At 56.8% G+C, this 22794-nt stretch overlaps 1 protein-coding gene across 4 annotated transcripts; it reads left to right on the forward strand.

Annotated features, from left to right (window-relative positions):
• Positions 1 to 3972: 3972 nt before the first annotated feature.
• On the forward strand, positions 3973 to 17020 carry LOC133349109 (neurotensin receptor type 1-like). Of its 4 annotated transcripts, XM_061562301.1 has the most exons (6): positions 3973 to 4381; positions 4677 to 4844; positions 10658 to 11826; positions 13547 to 13907; positions 14795 to 14885; positions 16617 to 17020. In XM_061562301.1, exons 3-6 carry the CDS (start codon positions 11053 to 11055, stop codon positions 17005 to 17007), a joined length of 1617 nt encoding a protein of 538 aa, XP_061418285.1. In that variant the 5' UTR covers positions 3973 to 4381; positions 4677 to 4844; positions 10658 to 11052; the 3' UTR covers positions 17008 to 17020. The 4 variants fall into 4 exon arrangements, with proteins under 4 accessions (XP_061418285.1, XP_061418284.1, XP_061418283.1 ...); XM_061562300.1 differs by lacking the exon at positions 3973 to 4381 and having other exon boundaries at positions 4435 to 4844; positions 10655 to 11826; XM_061562299.1 differs by lacking the exon at positions 3973 to 4381 and having other exon boundaries at positions 4435 to 4844.
• The last annotated feature ends 5774 nt before the right edge of the window (positions 17021 to 22794 follow it).

Here is a 22794-nt window from a genome sequence, read left to right on the forward strand (position 1 = left end):
GGGGGGAGAGGGGGGGGCAAGTCGCTACGATTTGTTACCCAGCGAGGCGCTCCCCGCCACGTGGCGCTTGATCGATGCGTCTCATTTACATGGCGCACAGCGCCGCGTTTTATTGCCCGTGTCAACTGTTTGTGGCATCGCCGACATTTGTACAAATGCTTGGCCGGCGCGGTCAGCGATGGAGATAGAGTGGAAGGCCGACAATACGAGATGATGGTGAGGGGATGATAGCCCATTAGTCAGCACGATGTCCGACGTTTCGCTCTGCGATAGAACCCAAAAGCGTTTCGGAGTGCTATCATTTTGTATTCTACGAATTGCGTTGGGAGCCTTTGCATAGAAAACTAAAAATCAGTTTCCGAAGAGGTTTGGAGAGCTGCACGTGGGGCGAAACGATAACAACGGAGAGCCACCACAGCACGACCACGAACCACCCGAACCCACGCGGTGGACAGGAGGTGACGATGCTGTGGCTGCTGCATCTAATGGTGGAGGCCACCGATGATGACAATGGCAGCTCTGATGACGAGCCTCTTTCGTTTGGCATTTTAAAGCTACGGAGTGAGTTTATAACCGCGTGTTAAATCGGGAAAGCCATCCGATGGCATCTTGAGTCGAATTTCATATTCTGCATTCAAATCTTGAGATCTTGGTAGTGCTGGCGCTGTGTCGGCCATGATAGCAACGAGCCTCAATCCTCGGTTTTCAGGAGGGTCCCTGCTTCGTTGGGATGCTTGAGAACTCGGAGAAAATCACCACACACGAGGGGCGACACTCAGCACTGCCGCCTCCTCGCCACACCATGCAGCCACCGCACGCCTCCACACCTGCCCACCGCACATCTCCCGAGACACGGGGACGCGAGACCCGCAGCTCTCGGGGACGGAATTAACGGCGCCGCTCCGCTAATTCGCGGCGCTAAGCCGAAGCTCACGAATTCCGAGGCTCCGAGCCGAGCTAATCGCTGGAGACGGAGCATGGCGGAGGGGTGTTTACACGCACCGCCTCGCCTTACCTGGGGTCGAACTCTTGCTTCTGACTCGGAGGTTCGCTCGTTGGGGAGACCCAGCCGTGTGCTCAAAGCGGTTCCTCCACAGTGTGAGCCGGTGAGCGACTTCGCATCTCGGACCCGCACGTGTTCGTGATGACGGGGGTGGCAGTGGCGAATCCCTGATGATGATGACAAAGAAGAGGAGCGGGTGGTGGTGGTGGTGGCAAGTGGTGGTGGTGGCAAGTGGTGGCAAGTGGTGGTGGTGGTCCCCACGAAAGCCGAGCGCGGATTCCACTCTGACCGCTGCGACGTAAACACAGGGGTGAGGAGGTGAGGGAGGCAAGGGGGGGTGAGGAGGTGAGGGGGTGAGGAGGCAAGGGGGTGAGGGGGTGAGGGAGGCAAGGGGGTGAGGAGGCAAGGGGGTGAGGGGGTGAGGAGGCAAGGGGGTGAGGGGGTGAGGGAGGCAAGGGGGTGAGGGGGTGAGGAGGCAAGGGGGTGAGGGGGTGAGGGAGGCAAGGGGGTGAGGGGGTGAGGGAGGCAAGGGGGTGAGGAGGTGAGGGAGGCAAGGGGGTGAGGAGGTGAGGGAGGCAAGGGGGTGAGGGGGTGAGGGAGGCAAGGGGGTGATGGAGATGGTGAGGGAGGCAAGGGGGTGATGGAGATGGTGAGGGAGGTGAGGGCATGATTGAGGGCGGAGGGGAGGTGATGTATGGGGGGGGTCGGGCTTCGTCCTCGGGAGTTGAGAGTCGTTTGTATAATTTGCGACTTCAGGAGCCGTTGGTTCAGGACGGACGCCGTGACTCCCCGTGACCCCCATAACTCCCCGTGCCTCTCCGTGTCTCCTGTTGCCCTCTCACCCCCGTGACGTCCGTGCGAAGGGGGGGGGGGGTGTTTGGGCAGCCTCTGCCCCCCCCCGCCTCCCTCTGGCACCATCGCCAATCTCTCCCTCAACCCCCGCACGCTGCACGAGACATCATTCTCTCCCCGTCATGAGCGACTAACCTCATCCCGAACAAGCGATGGACCTTCCTTTCTCGCTCCCCTCCCTCCCTTCCCCGCCTCCCACCAGAGCGTGAGGGGTGAGGTGATGATGGAGGTGGCAATGATGGTGATGGCAGCGATTGTAAACAAAAGTGTCGGCACGTGGTGATGGAGGGTGGAGCGATGCTAATGCAGGTGGCGGTGATGATTGGGACGACGGTGATAATGGTGGTGGCAGCGGTAAACCTCTGCTGGTGATCAAAATGAATATAAATAGGTGGTAGTGGTGGTGGACCCAAGTTGGTATTTTATTAATATTCAAGAGACAACACATGGCATGTTTGGTTGTAGGGCCCTGTTTTAAAGACTTGAAATATGGCAACAGCTCCCCCCACCATCACCACCATCGCTCCCTGAGGTGGTGGAGGGGCTAAGGCGACGAGGCGAGGGTGGTGACGTTGCCTCTCATTGCGATGTGGCCAGGTGATAATGCTGCTGTTTGAACACGGCCATTGTTAATCTCTCATCATCAGTGTTCAGAGCTCTCGGTTCACAATCGGAGGTCGCTTGTTCAATTCTGCTATCAAGCTCGCCAGTATGTGTCATGACCATCGTCACTTATCATCGTCATCACCACACTGATTCATCATTATGAATCATCAATCATTTTAAATTATTATCAGTCATCGGCATCACTTATCATCATCCCACCGTGGTCGATGTAACGAAGTTGGCGCTGCCTGCATTTTGTCCTGGCTCTCACCTCTGGCTCAGATCCCTCAAGCGGTCAATGAGCTCAGCACCCACGTGGAGTGCAGGGAGGGGTCACGGACTTGACTCGTGTCGCGGGGTCAAAGGTCACGTCACCCCGGACAGCAGTGACCCCCGCGGGGCCTCGGGGTGGGAGGAAAGTGAAGTCGAGGGACGGGGGTGGGGGTGGCCAGGGTCGGTCTCCCGGGGGCTCGAGAGCGATCGATGCCATCGAGCAGATGAGCGGAGCAGCGGGGAATGACGAAATACGACTAAGGGACTCCCCCCCCCCCCACACACAGATACAGATGTACAGATAAAGATCCCCTGTATAGCCTTAACAGACTATTGGGGGAAGGCCAGCACCACGCCCGACCGTCTTTGTCTCCCAAGTGGCGATGTTTACATGCCACACCAGGTACTCATTTGAGGCTGAGTCGATCTAGAGGAAGTTCGGGACTGGTTAAGATAATCGCCACTGGTGCGAAACGTCATTTGGCATCGAACTCAGGTCGCCGAGTTTGTAGCGCAGTTTGCTAACCGCTACACGACCACTCCACCAACACGCAGACGCACGCACACACACACACGTATGCACACACACACACTTATGCAAACACACACGCGTGTGTGTGTCTATGCGCACACACGTAATGCTTGTGATGTATTTTTCCGGAAAGGTGAAGGTGTTAATCTGATGCGACGCTGTTTGCCATTGCCCCCCCCCCATGCCATCCCCGCCCCCCTCTCTCAATGCCATTAATCACGCAGCCTGTTTTCAGATGCGACTGAAGCATATTTATTCACAGATAGGCTCTTACCAATTTCCCCCTTAATGAGCAGCTTAATTAATGAGCGCGGCTCGAAACACCCCGGAGCCGACGTGTTAAACAAACCCATTCATTCGCGAGACACGTGGAGCCCCCACCCCTCGTCACCCCACCCCTCGTCACCCCCCCCTCGTCACCCCCCCCCCTCGTCACCCCCCCCTCGTCACCCCGCCTCGTCACCCCCCCCCCCTCGTCACCCCCCCCCCCTCGTCACCCCCCTTCGTCACCCCCCCTCGTCACCCCCCCCTCGTCACCCCCCCCTCGTCACCCCCCCTCGTCACCCCCCCCCCCCTCGTCACCCCCCCCCTTGTCACCCCCCCCCTTGTCACCCCCCCCATCGTCACCCCCCCCGTGCCCCCCTCACGTCATGCTCCCCCTCCCCCACCGTCGGCTGTTGCTCTATTATTTATATATTTTATTAGATTCTAAGGTCACGCTCCAAACCGAGAGTCGGGGACTGTGCGAGAGTGGCGGCGGACATTGATAACGCCGCTGCTGCTGCTGATTATCATCATTTCGCTGCTTGTGTTGATTACAATGCTGCTGTTGGTGATTATGATAATTGTTGATGATGGTGGTGCTGATTGTGATAATGGGGCTCTGTGCCAGCCTATGGGTCTGTATGCAAGGGTATGCGCGTGTGATTGGATCTCTACTGATTCGTCGTGTGGCTAATGCTGGTGTAGAGCAACAGCTGTGATGTTGCGTCGAGCTGGTTGAGGATCGAGACGATTGCGGCGTCAGGAGTAGCCGAGTGGGCGTCACCACCATCGCTCTGACGATGATGATTCCCCCTTCGTGGCTGCGTTTGAAGCTCCGCGCTTCTCCTCTGGTTCGTGACCACAGTCTCCGCACGCTCCCGGCGGGGTTTTAACTTCCCATTTGTGCATCGTCATTAAGTGTCCACGTCTGCAGCTGCCATGGTTTGTATGGATGCAGTTTCGGCTTGTGGTCCACAAGCTACCGCTGCTGCTGCTGCTTCTGCTGATGAGAAAGATTCTGCTGTGACTGCTCTTGCTGGTGCTGCTCATCATGAAGTTGCTTCTCTCCGGCCGCTGTTGGAGGTTGCATTGTCGCTGCATCTATTGCTCTCTGCACTCACTCGTCTTTACTTCTCTGCACTGCAGGGGTGACATGGTCCGGAACGTCAATGATGTGCATGTCGAGTTCTCGATATAGCTCCCGTGGAGGGGGTGGGAGTGGTATGGAGACGACGTGCATCTATCCTGGCACACGCCTGGCAATGACGACCATGGGGTCTCAGGGCCCCCTCCAAAGCTGCGACCTGAAGAGAGGTAAGTGGGGGTGGAAAGGGGAATGGGATGAAGTGTGAACCCCCCCGCCCACCTGCCCGGATGACCCCTGCAGATTGGACATGGGGACACGGACTCCCATCGCGACCCACAGGTGGTGGCGGGGGAGGGCTCTGTGAAGGAGAGAGCGAGACGCGCTCTGCAACCATGAGCAAGGTTAGGGAGAAGGCAGCCCCCCATCTCCCCCTCCCTGATCACGCATAACCACAGCGAGTGCTATGGCGCTCCTCACTCCCAGCCCCTCCCGCCATGCCACAAATCCAGCTCTTCCATCTCGCTCCCTCCTCCTTCGCATCCCTGCATCCCATCGAGCATCGTCACAGCAAGAAGGCCCGCTCCCAGTCCCGATCAATCCCTCCGACTCCTCAGTATCTCAGCCCTCCCCTCCTCCCCATCCATTCCTCCATTCCCATCCCACCTCATTCCCTCCATCCCCTCCCTCGCTCATTATGTCTTCCTCCCTCCCCACCTCGCACCCACTCACACAACTGAACAATACCTAAACCCCCAACCCTCACCCCCACTCCTCCCGTACCCTTCCAAGACAGAGAGGCGTTTCGTTAATTGACAAGTAATTTATCGCAGCCGTCACGCGCGTCAGCGTGAGCACTCATTCTGCTCCTCGATCGCATCCGCGTGTCAGGGGGAGCCACGCGGACGGCGCGAGGAGGGAGCTGCCGCGGATTTCCAATCTGTGCCCGGCGGAAGCATTAACATGCACGCGTGGGCCCCGTGCGCGCACACGTACACACGTGTACCTACACCCACGTACACACGTGTACCTACACTCACGTACGCACGTGTACCAACACCCACGTACGCACGTGTACCTACACCCACGTACGCACGTGTACCTACACCCACGTACGCACGTGTACCTACACCCACGTACGCACGTGTACCTACACCCACGTACGCACGTGTACCTACACCCACGTACGCACGTGTACCTACACCCACGTACGCACGTGTACCTACACCCACGTACGCACGTGTACCTACACCCACGTACGCACGTGTACCTACACTCACGTACGCACGTGTACCTACACCCACGTACGCACGTGTACCTACACTCACGTACGCACGTGTACCTACACCCACGTACGCACGTGTACCTACACTCACGTACGCACGTGTACCTACACCCACGTACGCACGTGTACCTACACTCACGTACGCACGTGTACCTACACCCATGTACACACGTGTACCTACACTCACGTACGCACGTGTACCTACACCCATGTACACACGTGTACCTACACCCACAAAGATATGCGCATACACAAGACCCCCCCGTATATGTTTAACAGACTTACGGCAAGTGCTGTTGTCGAGTTCATTTAAAGGTCAACACGATGCACAAGAGAGGGGTGGTGTGGTTGTCTCCCCAGCGGCTGTGTTTACACACCGCCGCACACCAGGTAATCATTCAAGGTCGACCAATGGGAGGTCACTGATGTTGGCAGTGAGCGGGAATCGAACTCGGGTCGCCGGATTCGAAGCGCGGTAGCATACATATACGCACAGCTACACACGTACACACATTTACACGCACGCACACAGGCTCGCATCTCACGACGCAATCTCCAACGCACGTGTTTAGATGGATTTACTTTAAATCCCTGATGCCAGAAACCAGATGGAATCCGCCGAGTCAAAACAGGCGCGTTATAAAGCAGTGAGCGCAGCCGAGTGTACACGGGGCATTATGCAATTACATAGCCATCAATAATTAATCTCCATTCGTCGGGAATTACACTGAGGCGGAAATAACAGCGGAGGGATCGGGCAACAGTCGCGAATGAGAGACATCGCAGTCGTTATCAGGAGAGGCAGTGGCGCTTGGGAAGGGCACGCCACGTGAAGCCAAACGCTCAATGGGATTCGCGGTTAAACATCCAATAGAGCAAGACCCTCCTGCAGCAGCCTTGAGACTCAGCGCGGGCCCGTGTGTGCCCGCACGTGTCGCGATGTCACCGATGATCCCACGTGGCCCCGTGTCCTGGCGTCCCCACGTGCTCCTCGCTCGCAATGGTCCTCGGCTCCCCAACTTCGGTTATCCCCCCCCCACCTCGTGACCCCCACCTCCTCCCTGATGGTGCCGAGGCGGTGCGGGGGGTCCTTGTGACGATCCTTGGATGCTCGCGGCTGCGTGAAAACTCTAATTTAAATGTCCCACACATATCTCCCGCACCATCATCCCCACCTCCACCTTCTCTTCGTCGTCTTGTGATGGGGACGCGGTGGGGGGGAACGAACACCGCGGCCCCCATCGCCGCCTGCGCGACCCTGATAGCGGCGCGTGGACACGGGGCTCCCAGCTGGCCCCCAACCCCGACCACCTCCCTCCCCCCCGCAGGGCTTCGTGGTAACCACGGGGCGCGGTCTGCTCCACCCGCGGTGCCCGCGCACGCGGCGCGGGGTGGGTTGGAGTCCCGCCTCTGGCTCCAGTTCTCGGGCTTTTGGTCGGAGACTCATTTCAGCCGGAAGAGTCCAGAACACCGTTCCGGAAATGATTTTGCCACCCAGCCACACCCGTCTAATATTAGCGTTCTTACTCATTTCTATTTTTATAAACCCGTTCATAGCATTGGAGTATGCATAGCAGTAGAGTATTAGAGTAGTATGATGGAATGTTGAATTTCTTTGGCACCGTACGTAGTCAACCGTGCTAATCGGAGGTGCGGGGGAAGCACAACAAACAACACAAAAATCAGTTCTAAATAAATTAGTTGTCAATCAATATTTAAAAGTGCATAGCTCCAGTGACTTCCGAATGTCGGAAGGGAGAGCATTCCAGACGGCCGCCGAAGCAGCGCATCTGAAAGTGCGCGATGCGGTGACCGTCGTCTTTGTTCGACGGTGAGCCAGAAGCCGCTGCTACGAGGACGACGACCGCAGTTTGCGTGATGATGGTTTATGCTACTTGACGAGATCAGCAAGTTAAATTTTTATTTAAAGCTTTCGTGACTGCAGGGATTCATCTTCTTGGTTCTTTCGGTAAAGTCATGTAGAAGGGAAGTAATAAAATAATATAAATAAAACATAATAAAATTATTCTCACAAATAATTTTATTTTATTATGTTTTATTTTTATTATTTTATTACTTCCCTTCTACGTGACTTTACCGAAAGAACCAAGAAGAGATCAGCAAGGTGCATTGGTGGCAAACACCTTGTGCGGAATGAGGGCGACCTTATAATGTATTCGTTTGACAACCGGAAGCCAATGCAGCTCAGCGACAACTGGACGGATACAGTCGGATCTTGCAGTACCCGTCACGACACGTGCCGAATCATGTTGTCCACGCTACAGCTTGGTCATGTTTTTGCCAGACGTCTCGTAGAGTAGTGAGTTGCAATAATCGAGCCTTGTTGATATGTCACAACTCAATTGTGGTCAAATGTGTCGTAGAGCCCTGATATTAAAATTATAGGACCTGACTACAGTTTGCAAGTGGTAATCAAACGACACAATCTGGTCGAGTATGGTGCCGAGGCTCTTTAGTTGAGTAGAAAACATGACTCATCGAGTCTGCGAGCGCCACGCCTGATTCTCCCACAAATGTGCTTTGGAGGAATCTAGGGCACGGCATTATGGGTTCAGTGTGGATAAGCGTGCTTTGACACGCTCGCGTTAGCGACTTACGCCGATCGCCCCGACTCTGAGCCGGTCTGGCAGGGGTTAGGGGTCGTGGTAGGGGCGATGGCTGTGGTTTGTGTTACAGTATGTACAATAGGGTCGGACTTAGAATTAGGCTCAAGGTTCAGGTCAGAGTCAGTGCCATAGTGTGGCTCAAGTTCAGGGTTATGATTGAGTTTATAATTGATGTCACGCTCTCTTTCTTCCTTTCTCTGCTCGTGAATGCGAGTTCGCTCTGCGCCCGCAATGACTCGAGGTGTCTGTGATTGGCGTGGGGGGCGAGGGATGGGGGATAAAGGCCCAGGGGTCAGCGCGAGGCTGAGATTTGTCGATTCGAGTCGCGTGAGACGACGTCTATGTGGTTCTGAACCCCGCGCAGTGAAGGACTCGGCAAAACCAGTCGTATGTCATTGGTTCGCGTGAGCCCTACCGCCACTAGATGTCGCACAATAGACACAAATACAAGTTTGAGGTCGACCGAGGTCCCGGAAAGGTTCTAATAAGAGCACTCGCTACTGTTAGCCGCGGCTGGGAATCGAACTCTGATTAATGTGGTTGGTAGCGAAGTGCGCTAACCACTGCGCCACCGTTCCCTCCACACACGCTCAATCTGTCATGGGATCACAATCTCAGCGCTGCAAGCCGCTGTGTGTGAGCCAGCTGACTCCCTCCCCCTTCCCTCCCCGCTCTCCTCCCCCTCCCCCCTCTCCGTCACGTCCCCTCTCCGTCACGTCCCCTCTTCGTTCTGTGGCCCCACACCTCGCGTCTCCCGTGGCCCCGTGTCTCCGTGTTGCCTCCCGTGGCCCCGTGTCTTCGTGTTGCCTCGCCTCCACCGTCTCCCGCGTCTCCATCGTCCCCACGTTCCGTGTACCCCCGTGAGTCCCAGCGAACTCCATTAAGCCCCCATGAGTCCGTGCGAATCCCTGCACAGTGGCAGTGCAGATGAATTCTTGAATGCATCTGTGCTGAGCTCTGAGTGTCACCCCATCGTTTACGTGGTGGGTTTTCTTCAGGCTCTCCATTGTCGCGCCACCCCTGCACGAAGTCAAACGCTGATAAATAATGAATTTCATGGCTTTACAACCCAATGTAGCAGGACCCTCCTAGAACAGAGCTTGGCATCGTGATATCCATCTCGAAGCCAGCTCAAGCCTTCCGTAAATCATGTAACTTCTGTGTGACTCCACCCACTCTGAACCCCGCCCCCTGTGAAAACACACGCTGATCCTCCATGCAGCTCCGCTATTCTCTCGTCTCCCTTTCGTCCGTCCCCTCTCATCATCACCCTCTCAGCCTCGATATCTTGGCCCAGTCGGAGTCCCGTCTCCCCCTTTCTGCCCGGTGCACCCCCCCTTCTCCTCTCTCCCTGCTGCTCATCTTGAGGCGCGCACTCCGCTTTGTCCGTCTTGAGGACTTCCGTCCCGGCCTCCATTCCCTCTCCCGTCCCTTCCTTTCTCTCTTCACACTCAGGACAGCCTTGACACCCCTCCCCGTGGTGGGGGAGCCACGGCTCGACAGTGCTGAGTTCATTAAAACCACGATGAAATTGAACGTATGGGAAACATCGCTTAGATGGTTAACACAGCGTACGGTTATTATTTATTTATTTGTTGGTAATATAGCGAGAGGATGAATGGCACCGGGAGAGAGGAGGTGGGGTCGTGAATCAATCCGCGAGAGCGCCGAGCGGAACCCGCGGAGCTCCGCGGGGCTGCGCTGCCTCCGCCACTGCCGCCTTCATTCCAACCCGCGGCGTTGCCCCCCCCCCCCCTCCTCAACCCGTCACACCTCCTCCTCATCTCCAGTCGACGCGACTCCGCCGAGAGGCAACTGCGGACGGGAATTTCCGCGGTTCCTCGTTCATCCGCGTCCCCTGCTAGGGCACCCCGGGCCTAGGGGGTCCCAGTGCCCCCCTTGGGGATTCCTCGGGGGTTCAACTTCGCTCGCAGGAGCCAAGACGCCTGGCGCCGAGGGTCGAATTGGTTCCCAGTTGCTCCTGCTGCTGCTGCCGCGCGCGTGCGTCAGAGTGAGCGCACTCGCTCACAAGCAGCAGTAGCAGCAGCAGGAGCAACTGCTGCTGCTTGTGTGTGTTCGTGCGCGTCACGGTGAGCTCACACGCGTCCCTTGCGCTCCGCGGCGACAGCAGCAGGAGAAGAGGGAAGCCTTCAGATGCAGTCACAGGATCATCTTCTTCATCAACATCCTCGGGGGGAAACACAAGACGAGTTGTTATATTAATATCAGAGTGTTCATATTCATAGAACAGCCACCTCAGAATAAACAAATAGGATACTGAATTTTAATCGTGGTAACATCAGTCATTTTGATCATCATAAATAAAGTACAAGTTACTATGAACATATATACCATCGTCGTCATCATAATAAAACATACGTTGTTATATAAATCAGCATATCATCAATAGCGACTGCATACAAAGTATGATACGTAATCTTAAGTGATATCATTATTATCAGCAGCAGCAGCAGCAGAAAAGAGAGTTTTAATATAAAGCGAGATATCATCATCGTGAGAGGTGCAATGGAAGCGCTGTGGACGAACGCGTCGCGACTCCCCCTGGGTTCTGCACTTGGCAACGCGACCTCGGATCTCCTCAACCCTGGAGCGTCAACCAACAGCACCGCCATCACGACGAACAGCAGCACCATCAACACCATCAACATCATCAACAGCAACAGCAGCAGCGCCGGCGGCGAGGAGGAGGAGGGGGGCGTGGGCGAGGAGGATTTGGACGTGAACACGGACATGTACACGAAGCTGCTCGTCACCCTCCTCTACCTCTTCATCTTCACCGTGGGCACCGTGGGGAACGGCGCTACGATCTACGTGGTGGCGCGCAAGAAGACGCTGCAGCAGCAGCTGCAGAGCACGGCGCACTACCACCTCGTGAGCCTCGCCGTGTCCGACGTGCTCATCCTCGTGGTGAGCATGCCCGTCGAGGTCTACAGCTTCATCTGGTTCCACCACCCGTGGACCTTCGGCTCGTCGGCCTGCAAGGCTTACTACTATCTGCGCGACGCGTGCACCTACGCCACGGTGCTGAACATCTGCAGCCTGAGCGCCGAGCGCTACCTCGCCGTGTGCCACCCTCTGCGCGCCAAGGCCCTCATGTCCCGCCAGCGCGCCAAGGGCCTGCTGGGCCTCGTGTGGGTGGCCTCCTTTCTGCTGGCACTGCCCATGCTGTTCGCCATGGGCACGGTGGAGAAGGTGCACAGGAAGGACGGCACGGCCGATCCGAGTGGCGTGGTGTGCACCAACGTGGCGAGCGAGCTCAACCTGAAGATCATCCTGCAGGTGAGCGGCTACGCCGAGATGGGGGGGGGGGGGGCTGCTCTTGACATCGCCGTTATCATTTTGATGTTAATTTTGATGGTCGTCACCGTCATAATCGTTAGCAGCAGCATTTAGTTATCATAATTGGCATTTTAGTCAACGACAGAGTCATAATTGTCATGATAAGCAGCGGTAGCCTCGGCATCACTGTCATGATAATTTTAGTCGAAATCATCATCAATGTCGTCGTCGATAACATGGTCATAATTCAAATATCGTCATCATCAGCATTGTAGCTGACGTCGTCGTCTTTATCTTCATCGTCGTTATAATATGTAGGGCGATCATCATCGTGATCATCATCGTGATCATCATCGCGATCATCGTGATCATCATCGCGATCATCATCGTGATCATCATCGTGATCATCATCGTGATCATCATCGTGATCATCATCGCGATCATCATCGTGATCATCATCGCGATCATCATCGTGATCATCATCGTGATCATCATCGTGATCATCATCGTGATCATCATCGTGATCATCATCGTGATCGTCGTCGTCGTCCTCCCATCACCTCGTTAGGTACCTAGTTGGCGATACAGGATCATCAGCAGAACCATACTCAAGATCATCTTTGATAGCAGTAACCATCAATCATAATGATCGTCATGGTAATCATCGTCATCCCGCAGACGTGTCATTGCCCGAAACGTTAGTCTCCATCGTATGCTATCCGTGTGCTGAGAGTCCGTGGCAAGGAGGTCGAGTTGGTATATGGACGTGGCGGACCGAGTGGGCGGCATGCGCGTGCCAGTGACGCCACGGGATGGTTTTTGTTCTTGGGCGCGTTCTCAAAACCGTGGCCAAGGGGCTGCCGGCGTCGTACCTCGCTCGAGTCGCGGTGGAAGCCGTTCCGATCTCTCGCGGTGAGCCGTGCGTCACCCCGGGGTGGGGAAGGGCACGTGGAGGCGGGTAACACAGAACCACTCCGAGAACCCTTCAAGTGACCACGTGTCTCTACGAGGCGTCTGCTGCCGCACCCGTCGTCTTGTTGGTCTCGGCACATCGACCACTGAGGTCGCTTCGGTGCAACACCAAATTGGATGCGGGTTGTCTTTGTGTGTAGTCGTCAGTGGCCGGGCTGAGGCTGTCACCGCGCTACATTTGGGAACGCGGTTTAACCACGGGCGGTTGCACTCCGAATTTGAGGATCTCATCGGTGGCAGCCCAGTGTCTCGTGGTGTTCGCTGTCTCCGACACGGCCACTGTGAACCTCCACAGCCACCCGACCGCCTGAAACGTCCGCGGGGTCTTTTGCGTCGCCCTTGCACCAGACGCGGCGCTTCGCTCGAGTCTGGGCTTCACACAGTCGGGAATGGACCCGGCGCGCGAGTCCACAGAGAATGTGCCCCGCAGAGAGATTCCAAGGGGGCTGTGAGGGGGCCTCTTCCACCCCCCCCGTGGGGGGAGGCGGACAGGATGGATCCATCATCACGAGACTGACGGGACGTGACTGGGCCTCGGTGGTAGAAAAAAAAACATCGTTATCAATATAGCGATACGATCCCGAGCAACATTGTAATCGGTAGCATTATTATCATCATCATCATCACCACCATAACTTGGTGAGCACTCTGGAGACCAGGATAGTCTCAACGTGACAAAGCAAATAAAGTGCAGCAAATATTCAGCAGCAGCAGCATGGTGATGTCAATCTCACGTGACCACCCCCAGATGAACGCGCTCACCGCCTTCCTGCTGCCCATGCTGCTCGTGTGGGCTCTCAACTCGCTCATCGCGCGCTGCCTCCTCCTCATGCTGCGGGGCGCGGCGGCTCCCGGCGCCGGAGTAGGGGGGGCAGGAGGGGGTCTGCGTCTGCGGCAGGGGGGCGCCCCCCCCAGGGCGCCCTCGCACGGGGGGGACGGCTGCGGGGCCCCGGGCTCCCCTCGCGGCTCGAGGCCCCGCGGAGCCTCACGGGGGCCACCGGGAGCCCCGCGCGCGCGAGGTCCCCGCGGGGACACCGAGAGCCTCTCGCTGGGAGTCTCGCTGGAGCCGTCGCGAGTCCACGCGCTGCGCCACGGGGTCGCCGTGCTGAGTGAGAGGCGCGGGGACAATGCGGCCTCTCGCGGGGGCATTCGGGGGCTCACCTCGGGGACGCGTAGAGACCCACACTCACGGGGAGCCGCAGGGACCGCTAGAACTGACGGGGAGCCGCATACCAATTCGGATTCACGGGGACGAACGGGGACTCAGGGACCCACACACCAAGTGGGTATCCCGGGGACCAACAGGGATTGATTCGGACTCGTGGTGCTCTCTAGGACTTAAAGGGACGAACGGGGAACTCACAGGGAGGAGCCCATATGGAATTTGTAGGACTCATGGGGAGTGACCTAATTATAATTTGGTCCGCACAGATAGATCCACCTCGCAGCCCAAGTGTACACACAGCACGAGATATGCACAGCCACTCTCTGATCCGAGCCGTCACGAGGCTCAACTCGGCGGAGCTGAGAGCGGACGAGACGAGCTCTCTCTGAGTGAGTCCTCCCCGAAGTCGCAACGACTCCTCGGTGCATGGCTCTTCAAATGGCTCTCCGAATGGCTCTCTGAATGACTCTCAATGCGATTTCAAATGTGTTGTGGACAATTTATCCCCGCCGTGCCGGTCGTCCGTATCAAACGCGGTCTCCGTGGGTTACCACCTGCAGTAAAAAGGTCCAGGGGTGTGTCTGTGTGTGTCTGTTTGTCGACCTACGTCGACTCAGCCTCAAATGAGTACCTCGTGCGGTGTGTCAACATCGCCACTGGGGAGACAAAGGCGGTCGGGCGTGGTGCTGGCCACTCACCCCTCGTGTGCCGTTCCGGCCTTCATAGGTGCTCGCTAAACACTTGCCCCAACAGTCTGTTACAGGCTATACGGGGGAACTTTTTGTGTGTGTGTGTGTGTATCTGTGTCTGTATGTGTGTGTGCTCACACAGGGGCGATCGTGGTGGCGTTCGTGGTGTGCTGGCTGCCCTACCACTCGCGCCGCCTCATGTTCTGCTACGTGCCCAAGGACTGGTGGACTCTGTGAGTGCCCCCCACCAACCCCCCACCAACCCCTCTCCACGCGTCCACTCCACACCTGCGTGTCGATCACGGCAACGTTCGAGCTGTTGAAGCTGGCGGTAGTGATGGTGGCGGCGTGCGCAATGCTAGCGATGGTTGACGTAACGCAGGTTTGGAGGAATGTTGACATTGTTCCATTGCGGACTCCGCGGACTTGGGTCCCATCTCGGAGTTTACCGCCCGCGCGATCCAGGGGGCTGCAAGGGGCCGGCGGGATTAGATAATCCCTGGAGCGGATGCCACGAGCGAGGAGCCTGTGTTGTGAGATTATGAAGCACGTCGATCAGGGGTATTGTGCCCAGAGGACAATAGGCGCTGATTTTGCGTGGGGATGTTGAGGATTGGTGATGGTGAGGATTGCGAGGGTGGGTGGTGGTATATTCATCAACAATTCTCACATCCACCTGTACACTCACACACCACACACCCACCCAACAACAACAGCCGCCATTCGCCACGAAGTGGCGGTGACGTCACCAAGGCGATTGTGCCAGGCTAGGTGCACCTTGAGGCCACGTGAAGTGTCTAAGGCTCGCTGGTAGGAGGTCACGGGACAGACCCAGGTGCCGTGGGTTGACTGAGATGACTGGAAGATGTACCACCTGTGCTCCTCACTGAGCTAAATCGCTGTATTTTAGCCGCTCGATGTTCTGCTCATTGTTGCAAGTGTCACTCCGTTGTTGTTGGATGGCTACTGCCTCCAACTGCCCAGTCGCGTCCTTCACGAACCTCCTCCACAGGCTAAGGCCAGTTCTAGGCAACTCAACTTCATCACCTGTACCACATCTCTTCTCTAGCCCGTGTCGCCCCCCTTTAGCCCCATCTATCCGGCCAAACAGAAGCTACGTGACCCAGTCAACGCAGCCTTGCTTGCCGGGGGAACTTACTGATAGGACTGTGTCCAGATATTTCAAGGATCTGTAAGCTTCTCACACAATTCAGCCTGGTTTAACCCAGCATGGACCGTAGACAGGATAGTCTGAATGTTTCTAACCGGCGCAGATGTTCCATTAGAAGGGTCCATGTTTCATACGCATCGAGAAGGGAGGGCATGACTGTGGCCAAGAAGGCTTAAAGCGTCGTGTGGAGCGACAGATCGGGTAGCTTCCACACGTATACTGTACACACACCTGTACACCCACACGTGGAACGGCTCTGGCACGGCCAGGGGCAGTGCTTCTTGGTCGGTCTCTTGGCGGGCAAGGCAGCGGCAGGACTGAGCAGGGCAGGGGGCAGAGCCAGCCCTGCCCCCAAGCACGCCTCTCTCGGGAGCAGTGATGATGGGCATGCAGCAGGAGGTGAATGGCGGCGCCTCTCGCCCTCTCCACGAGGAGATGGCTCCCTGCGAGCCCCTCAGGCCACATCCTCTGCTCTACGCGCGTCAATCATCGAGAAGAGGCCCCCTCCTCTCCCCCCCCCTACACCCACCCCCGGGGAGCCCGAAGAGAAATGAATACATCTTGGAGCGTGGAGCAATCAGAGGACACAACGGGCACGAGCATTACGACTCGCACTGTCCGTGTGTGTCCGCGAGTTCAGTTCGTCCCAATGAGCCGTGCACGTTTCCTCACTCCTCACCCGCCCACATGTCTCCTCACCCCCCCCCCCCCCATGCACAACTTCCTCACCCACCCACATGTCTCTCCACCCGCCCCCGTGTCTCCTCCTCCTCACCCCTCCGCGTGCTCGTAGCCAGCTCAACAACTTCTACCACTACTTCTACATGCTCACCAACGCGCTCTTCTACGTCAGCTCGGCCGTCAATCCCGTGCTCTACTACCTCGTGTCCGCCTCCTTCAGGAGCGCCTTCCTCGCCACGCTGCGCTCCCTCGCGCTCTGCGGCCGCCCCTGGCGAGGTGGGGCCGCTCCTCGCTGGGGGGGGCGAGCAAGGAGGAGGAATGGCCGAGGCCGCTGCGAGGGGCCCTCTCCCGGCTCGCTGCTGCAGGGGGACTCGGCGCGGAGGGCCGGGGGGGGCGGCTCGGCGCTGCTGCTGCGCCTGCACGGCGCGGGGCCCCCCAGGGACTCGAGTCCCAACACGGAGGAGTCCAGCATCAGCATCTCCACCATCGGCTCGCTGCGTTGACCGCGCAGTCCAAACGGGGGGGGGGGGGGGGCGGGGGCGCGCGTGGTAGAAGGGGACAACGGAGGGCTCAAGGTTAAAGGTCAACGCGAGTTGCTGCTCAAACGAGCATCGGTGCTCACCTCCAGTTGACAGCCCTGAGCCAGTGATGGAAATCCCACGTTCCCATGGCGGGACGAGTCCATTCATTGCACAACCACTGTTGACACCCCCTGCTGAGTGGTACTCACTTTATCGACCCCGCAGACATGGTGGGCTGAGTAAACATTCAACCAGGATTTGAAACTCTTTGGCAATCACAGTTAATGGCGTACCAGTGGGACATTCAGACACTGGTTATGCAATGGTGGGACACTACCAATGGTTGGACACTACCAGTGGTGGGACAATGGGGCGATCGTGGGACAAAATGGCAACGCGCTGGACAAGTGGTGCCATCGAGATGTGCACGTCACGCTTTTGTGAACCACGTTCGAGATGTTCTGTCAATGTGTGTGCTGTCAGTTTAGCCCGCAGGCTTTCGCCACCAATATCCATAATTTAGGGTTTCTGGGTTAGATCGCGTAAATATAAATGTGTCGTTAAACCCGCCACCACTCGACACAGCCAATTAATAAGGTTTATGACGGAAACAGAACATGGCAATTGGTTACTAGTACAGCACACCAAATGTGTAGTTTCGGCATTAATTACAACTAACATCATCAGGCGACAGCCAGGCCGCCTGTTGATGTTACGTAATCAAACTAACTAATTGGTCGTGTCGGGTGGTGGCGGGTTTAACGACACATTTACATTTACGCGTTCTAACAAAACAACCTCATGATGGATGTGTGTACTGTGTATGGGGAGCGGTGGCGCAGCGGTTAGCACACTGCACGACGAGCCCGGCGGCCAACCCCAGCCGCGCGTTTTGCCGACTGGGCCTTGGTTCCTCCGGAACCCCCCCCGCCACGAGCCCCCCCCGCCATACGTAAACATCGATCGTGGGAGACAAAGGCGGCCGAGCGTGGCGCTGACCACGCCACTCTCGTGCGCCGTGCCGACCTGACAGCCCTCGTCACCTGTGCAGGGATCTTTGTTTGTATCTCGTGTCCGACATGCGAGAGCTCTTCACTTGCTTCCCGAGTACACGCAATGTGTGTGCGCTATGTATCGGGGAGCGGTGGCGTGCAGTGGGTTTTGGTGCTCGCTAACAGCACATTGCCCACACGGCAATGTGTCGTTGTACTCCACGTGTACACGCTATACATTCTGTGCGTATGCTCTGCATATGCAGAGCCGCGCGGTCTAGCGAGGTATTCACACAGCAGTAGACACTCTGTAGTAAAATGCTGGTGATTGTGCAAGCAAAAGTGTTGTCTTGTGTTTAAAATGGTGTGTACATTTACAGCAGTGGAGATACAAAGGCGGCCAGGCGCACGTGCTTCTGGTCCCAGCGTCGTGGCGTCGCTCGCCGGCCGCCCAGTGTGGGGTTGCTCTCATCTCGGCTCGCGACAATGGACATTGACCAAACATCCCCAAAGTCGTCAAACGCGCGTCTCACACTCGTTGGGGCTCAGTAAATGAAAGGAATTACTCCCTGGGTGGTCCACGGGGCATCAACACCCCCACCACGGCGGTGGCTGTTGTTGTTGTTGTTGCTGTGCTCGTACCGTAGAAGTCACAGTCTTCATCGATTTCCCGAGCGGGAATGTATCACCGGGTTTGATTGTTGTTGGAATAAGTGGCGTTTATTTCATTAAAAAAGATTGTCGGACCAATGAAGGACATCTCGCCCTGCCTGTGATGAGACGCATCTGGCTCATCGTACTTATCGAACTCGCGTTGCGATGCACGGGGTTGTAAGGGTTGGTGGATCATGCCGTGATTTGAGAAACTCATCTCACCGAGCGGAAAAATGCCCATGAGATGGAACAGCAAGTGGATTCGTGAACCCATCTGTGCGGAATTTTGAGCGTCACCTTCCCCTATGCAAAGTGGTTTTCCTCCGGGTTCTCTGGTTCGCTCCCCCGAGAAGCCAAACTCTCATTCACCTGGAAATGCCCCAACGTCCCAATGTGACAGGACCCTCTTGAGAAGGAGTCTTGGGGCTCAAACGAGGCTTTTATGGCATTATCATTATAAACGTTACGCCTGACTGCCTCCAACTGTCCAGCAGCGTCCTTCGCGAGCCTCCTCCAGATGCCGATCTTGACACCGCTGGTACCAGTCATCCGGCAAGTCCACTCAGCTCCACATCCTCATGTATCACGTCACTCCATCTCTTCTCTGGCCCGTGCCGCGCCCGTTTAGCCCCCTCGATCCGGCCGAACAGAAGCTGTTTAGGCATGCGGTGATTGGGCATGCGGGCTACATGGCCCAGCCAACGCAGCCTTGCCTGTCGGAGGTGCTCACCGATGGGACTTTGTCCAGATCTTTCGAGGATTTGTGAGCTCCTCACACAATCCAGCCTGGTTAAACCCAGGATTGATCGTAGGCAGGCCAGTCTAAATGTTTCTAACCGGCGAAGATGTTCCATTATGGGAGTCCACGTTTCGCAAGCATAACACGCACATACACGCACGCACAGACGCACGCACAGACGCACAGACAGGCGAGTGAGCGAGCTCACACTGAAAGCTTTACTCGATGCCGTCTCGGACTAGACGCGCGGCGCCTCCGCGCACAAGCCGAGAGGAGGAGACGCGGCGCCTCCGCGGCCACGCGGGGTTCCCTGAGGTAGGCGCGGATTGTAAACGACAGCTCCACGAAAACAACATTCACAATCTGAACCGCAACATCATCATCATTACTACAGTTAACACAATTTTTCACCTCCAGAACGAAAAAAAAACTAACTTCCCCGCCGCCCCCCCCCCAGACTTCTGTGTCTAAAATAACAAACGCGCCCCTTTGCCCCCCAAATAAAACAAAACAAACTTTGATTGAAAATGCGCAGTGGAGAAACGAGAATTAGGAGAGGGTCGCCCCCGGGGTAAAGATGGGAAAGGGGGACACAGGGAAGAGCAGGGGAGGGAGGTGGGGAGGGAGAGAGGTGGGGAGGGAGGGAGGTGGGGAGGGAGGTGGGGAGGTGGGGAGGGAGAGAGGTGGGGAGGGAGGGAGGTGGGGAGGGAGGGAGGTGGGGAGGGAGGGAGGTGGGGAGGTGGGGAGGTGGGGAGGGAGGGAGGTGGGGAGGGAGGTGGGGAGGTGGGGAGGGAGGGAGGTGGGGAGGGAGGGAGGTGGGGAGGTGGGGAGGTGGGGAGGGAGGGAGGTGGGGAGGGAGGTGGGGAGGACAGTCGGGGGAGCAGGGGGGGGAGGGAGTAGCGAGCGAACAACCGCACGGGCTCCTTCAAACCCCGGTGCCTTCTGCGCGAAGCGGCCACCTCGCACGTTCACGCACTCGCACGTTCACGCGCACGTTCACACACACGCGCGTTCACACACACGCACGTTCACACACACGCACGTTCACACACACGCGCACGTTAACACACACGCGTGCAAAGTCGCACGCACTTTCACATTCGCGCACTCGTACACGCGAGCGACGGCCGCGTACATTCAACGAAGGGAACTCGAGAAGCCATCTCGCCATCTCGCCGTCTCGCCGCCCCGTGTAAACATTCTGCCTGGTCCGCGTGCCGCCTGGACCCGGGCTGTGTACAACCTAGGGCCACCCACCTGGCGGGCACCTTGAGCCCACAGCCCCCCCAACCCCGACGAGCGCAACACTGAAACCCGAGACCGAGGGAGCGCGCGGGCAGCCCCCCCACCCTCCCCTCCCTGTGGATCACGGCGATTCGTGGTGGGGGTCGTTACAGGAACACGGCGCCCGAGTTCGACCCCAAGTCCATGGAGCAGAGCACAGAATGGCGGTGGTGGTGGTTGTTATGAAGGTGGTGCTCAAGGTGATGGTTGGTGAAAGGGAAGGTGATTGGTGGTGGTCTTCTTTCGTATGGATTCATAGCAGCAGATTTTAAGATGTAATTTTTTATTTGTTAGCCACTCAATTGTCTGTTCAGATGCAGAGTGGATCTCGCCCGTTCCTCCTTTAAAGGTATGAAGACAGCAGCAGCTGCTTAGAATGTGGTCGATCGTTTGGAATTCGTGGCCGCACTCGCAGACCGCCGAATCTTCGATGCGACATTTGCGCATCAGGTGGCCGCCGCATCGGCCATGCCCGGTCCCGATTCGGTTGATGGTCGACCGTTGGCGGCGTGAAACGTTGAAACCTGCGGGAGGGTGGACGGTAGTAGGGTCCTGTACGAGATGTTTGTTTTTGACGTCGGCCACAGTCCAGACTCGCTCTCATCTCTCGCCTTTATCTGCATCTGTGGCGCGGAGTGAGGCTGCTGCTGCGATCCAGAAGGGGTGGCGTGATGTTAGGCGAACAGGCGGCGCTGGGTTCATGTGCCGTTGAAGGTGCGGGGAGGGGGGGGGGGCTTAACGATCATTGCTTGATACTCCCGGACGGCCGCCGCTGTTTCACGACGGATTTGCGGCGGAGCGATGTGGGTGAGCACCGGGAGCCATTGGGTCGACGTGAGCGTACCGGAGATGGCACACGCATTGCAATGTTCAGTTGTGTCGAGTGTGAGCGCTGCGTCCCAACACAGGTGACCACCAATACCCTCCCGTCAAACACACGAGGGAGAGTGTGGCAGGCCATAGTGTTTTGCGCATCACAGTCGCAACTAGTTGGCGCCAGTTTGTGACTAATATCCGTGCGGGTTTTGTCTTGTTGCTCAACTGCTCAATGTGTTGCCTGAAAGTGAGACTTGGATCGAGCACCAGTCCATGGCTCGCCGGGAGTGGGTGACAGTTTTACCACAAAACTCGATCTGCGGCGTTAGTTTTGCCTCTGCGTTGTCGAGATGGAACGCTGAGGACACACGGTCGAGGTTGGATTGGCTTAAGTCGCCAGGAGTAATAATACTCTTCCAATTTCTTTAGGGTGGTGTTCAAGATGTCTTGAGCTGCGCTGAGTGCCGTCGCTTGGCTGGCCAATGCTAGATCGTCTGCGTCAATGAACATGCCGCTTGAGATTAAACAGAGCTGGTGGTGGTGTCACGTGGGAGAGGCACCCATTCTCAACGCAGGAGGAATCATTCTGACTGCAATTATCAGAGGGCTGTGAGAAACAATGCCAGCAGTGGATAGACAATGGATGATAATGGAATATGTAATGGACATGTTAATGATAATCGCATTCAAATATACTCATGCCCACCACCACCATCTACTATGCTTATGAAACCTTTGAAAAACACACGACTCAGTTTTACCCATTTGAGTGGGACTGACAGGTCCACAGACAGTCTTGATACTCAGCGAGGCTTGCTGGACCACGGTGGGGTCCCATTACATGACTTCTCATGCGTAAAGGCGCACGCCCCACGCTCTACCTTTGTCGTGTGGATATTAGTGCAAAGGCACTCCAGAGGTTTATCTCGGGGTGAGCTCATCTTCGGGCCAAGGTCATAGTGACAGGAGGCAGGGTCGAGGTTACGCCATCGTTGCGATGGGGGCCTTGTCAACGCACCACCCCTCCCTCCCCCACCCAAGTGGCGAGTGGTACGCTCCACGTGCAAGTTACGCACTGGCTGCGGAGCAATGGAGTGTACCACGTGCCATTCAGAGGGGTGGGAGGGAGGTTAGTTCTGTATTTGGCCCTGGCTGGGGGGCAACCCAGGGTACATACAATATATTATCACCCGTCAACAAAACATTTTATTAAACACATTCGAGCCCACGTCTCTCGTACCGGGTGGGGCACTGGGCGGAGAAGCAGGATGCATGCAGCAGAGG

The sequence above is a fragment of the Lethenteron reissneri genome, chromosome 29 (assembly GCF_015708825.2).
Source record: "Lethenteron reissneri isolate LAM-NWPU_2019-01 chromosome 29, ASM1570882v1, whole genome shotgun sequence".
In the NCBI taxonomy this organism is placed as follows: domain Eukaryota; kingdom Metazoa; phylum Chordata; class Hyperoartia; order Petromyzontiformes; family Petromyzontidae; genus Lethenteron; species Lethenteron reissneri.

Bases quoted from the DNA above. Each gene is read 5' to 3' on its own strand.
- LOC133349109 (XM_061562301.1), top strand. From the start codon at position 11,053: ATGGAAGCGCTGTGGACGAACGCGTCGCGACTCCCCCTGGGTTCTGCA. The intron at 13,908-14,794 runs GTGAGAGGCGCG...GTGCTCACACAG, and splicing joins CCACGGGGTCGCCGTGCTGA to GGGCGATCGTGGTGGCGTTC. The intron at 14,886-16,616 runs GTGAGTGCCCCC...GCGTGCTCGTAG, and splicing joins CCCAAGGACTGGTGGACTCT to CCAGCTCAACAACTTCTACC.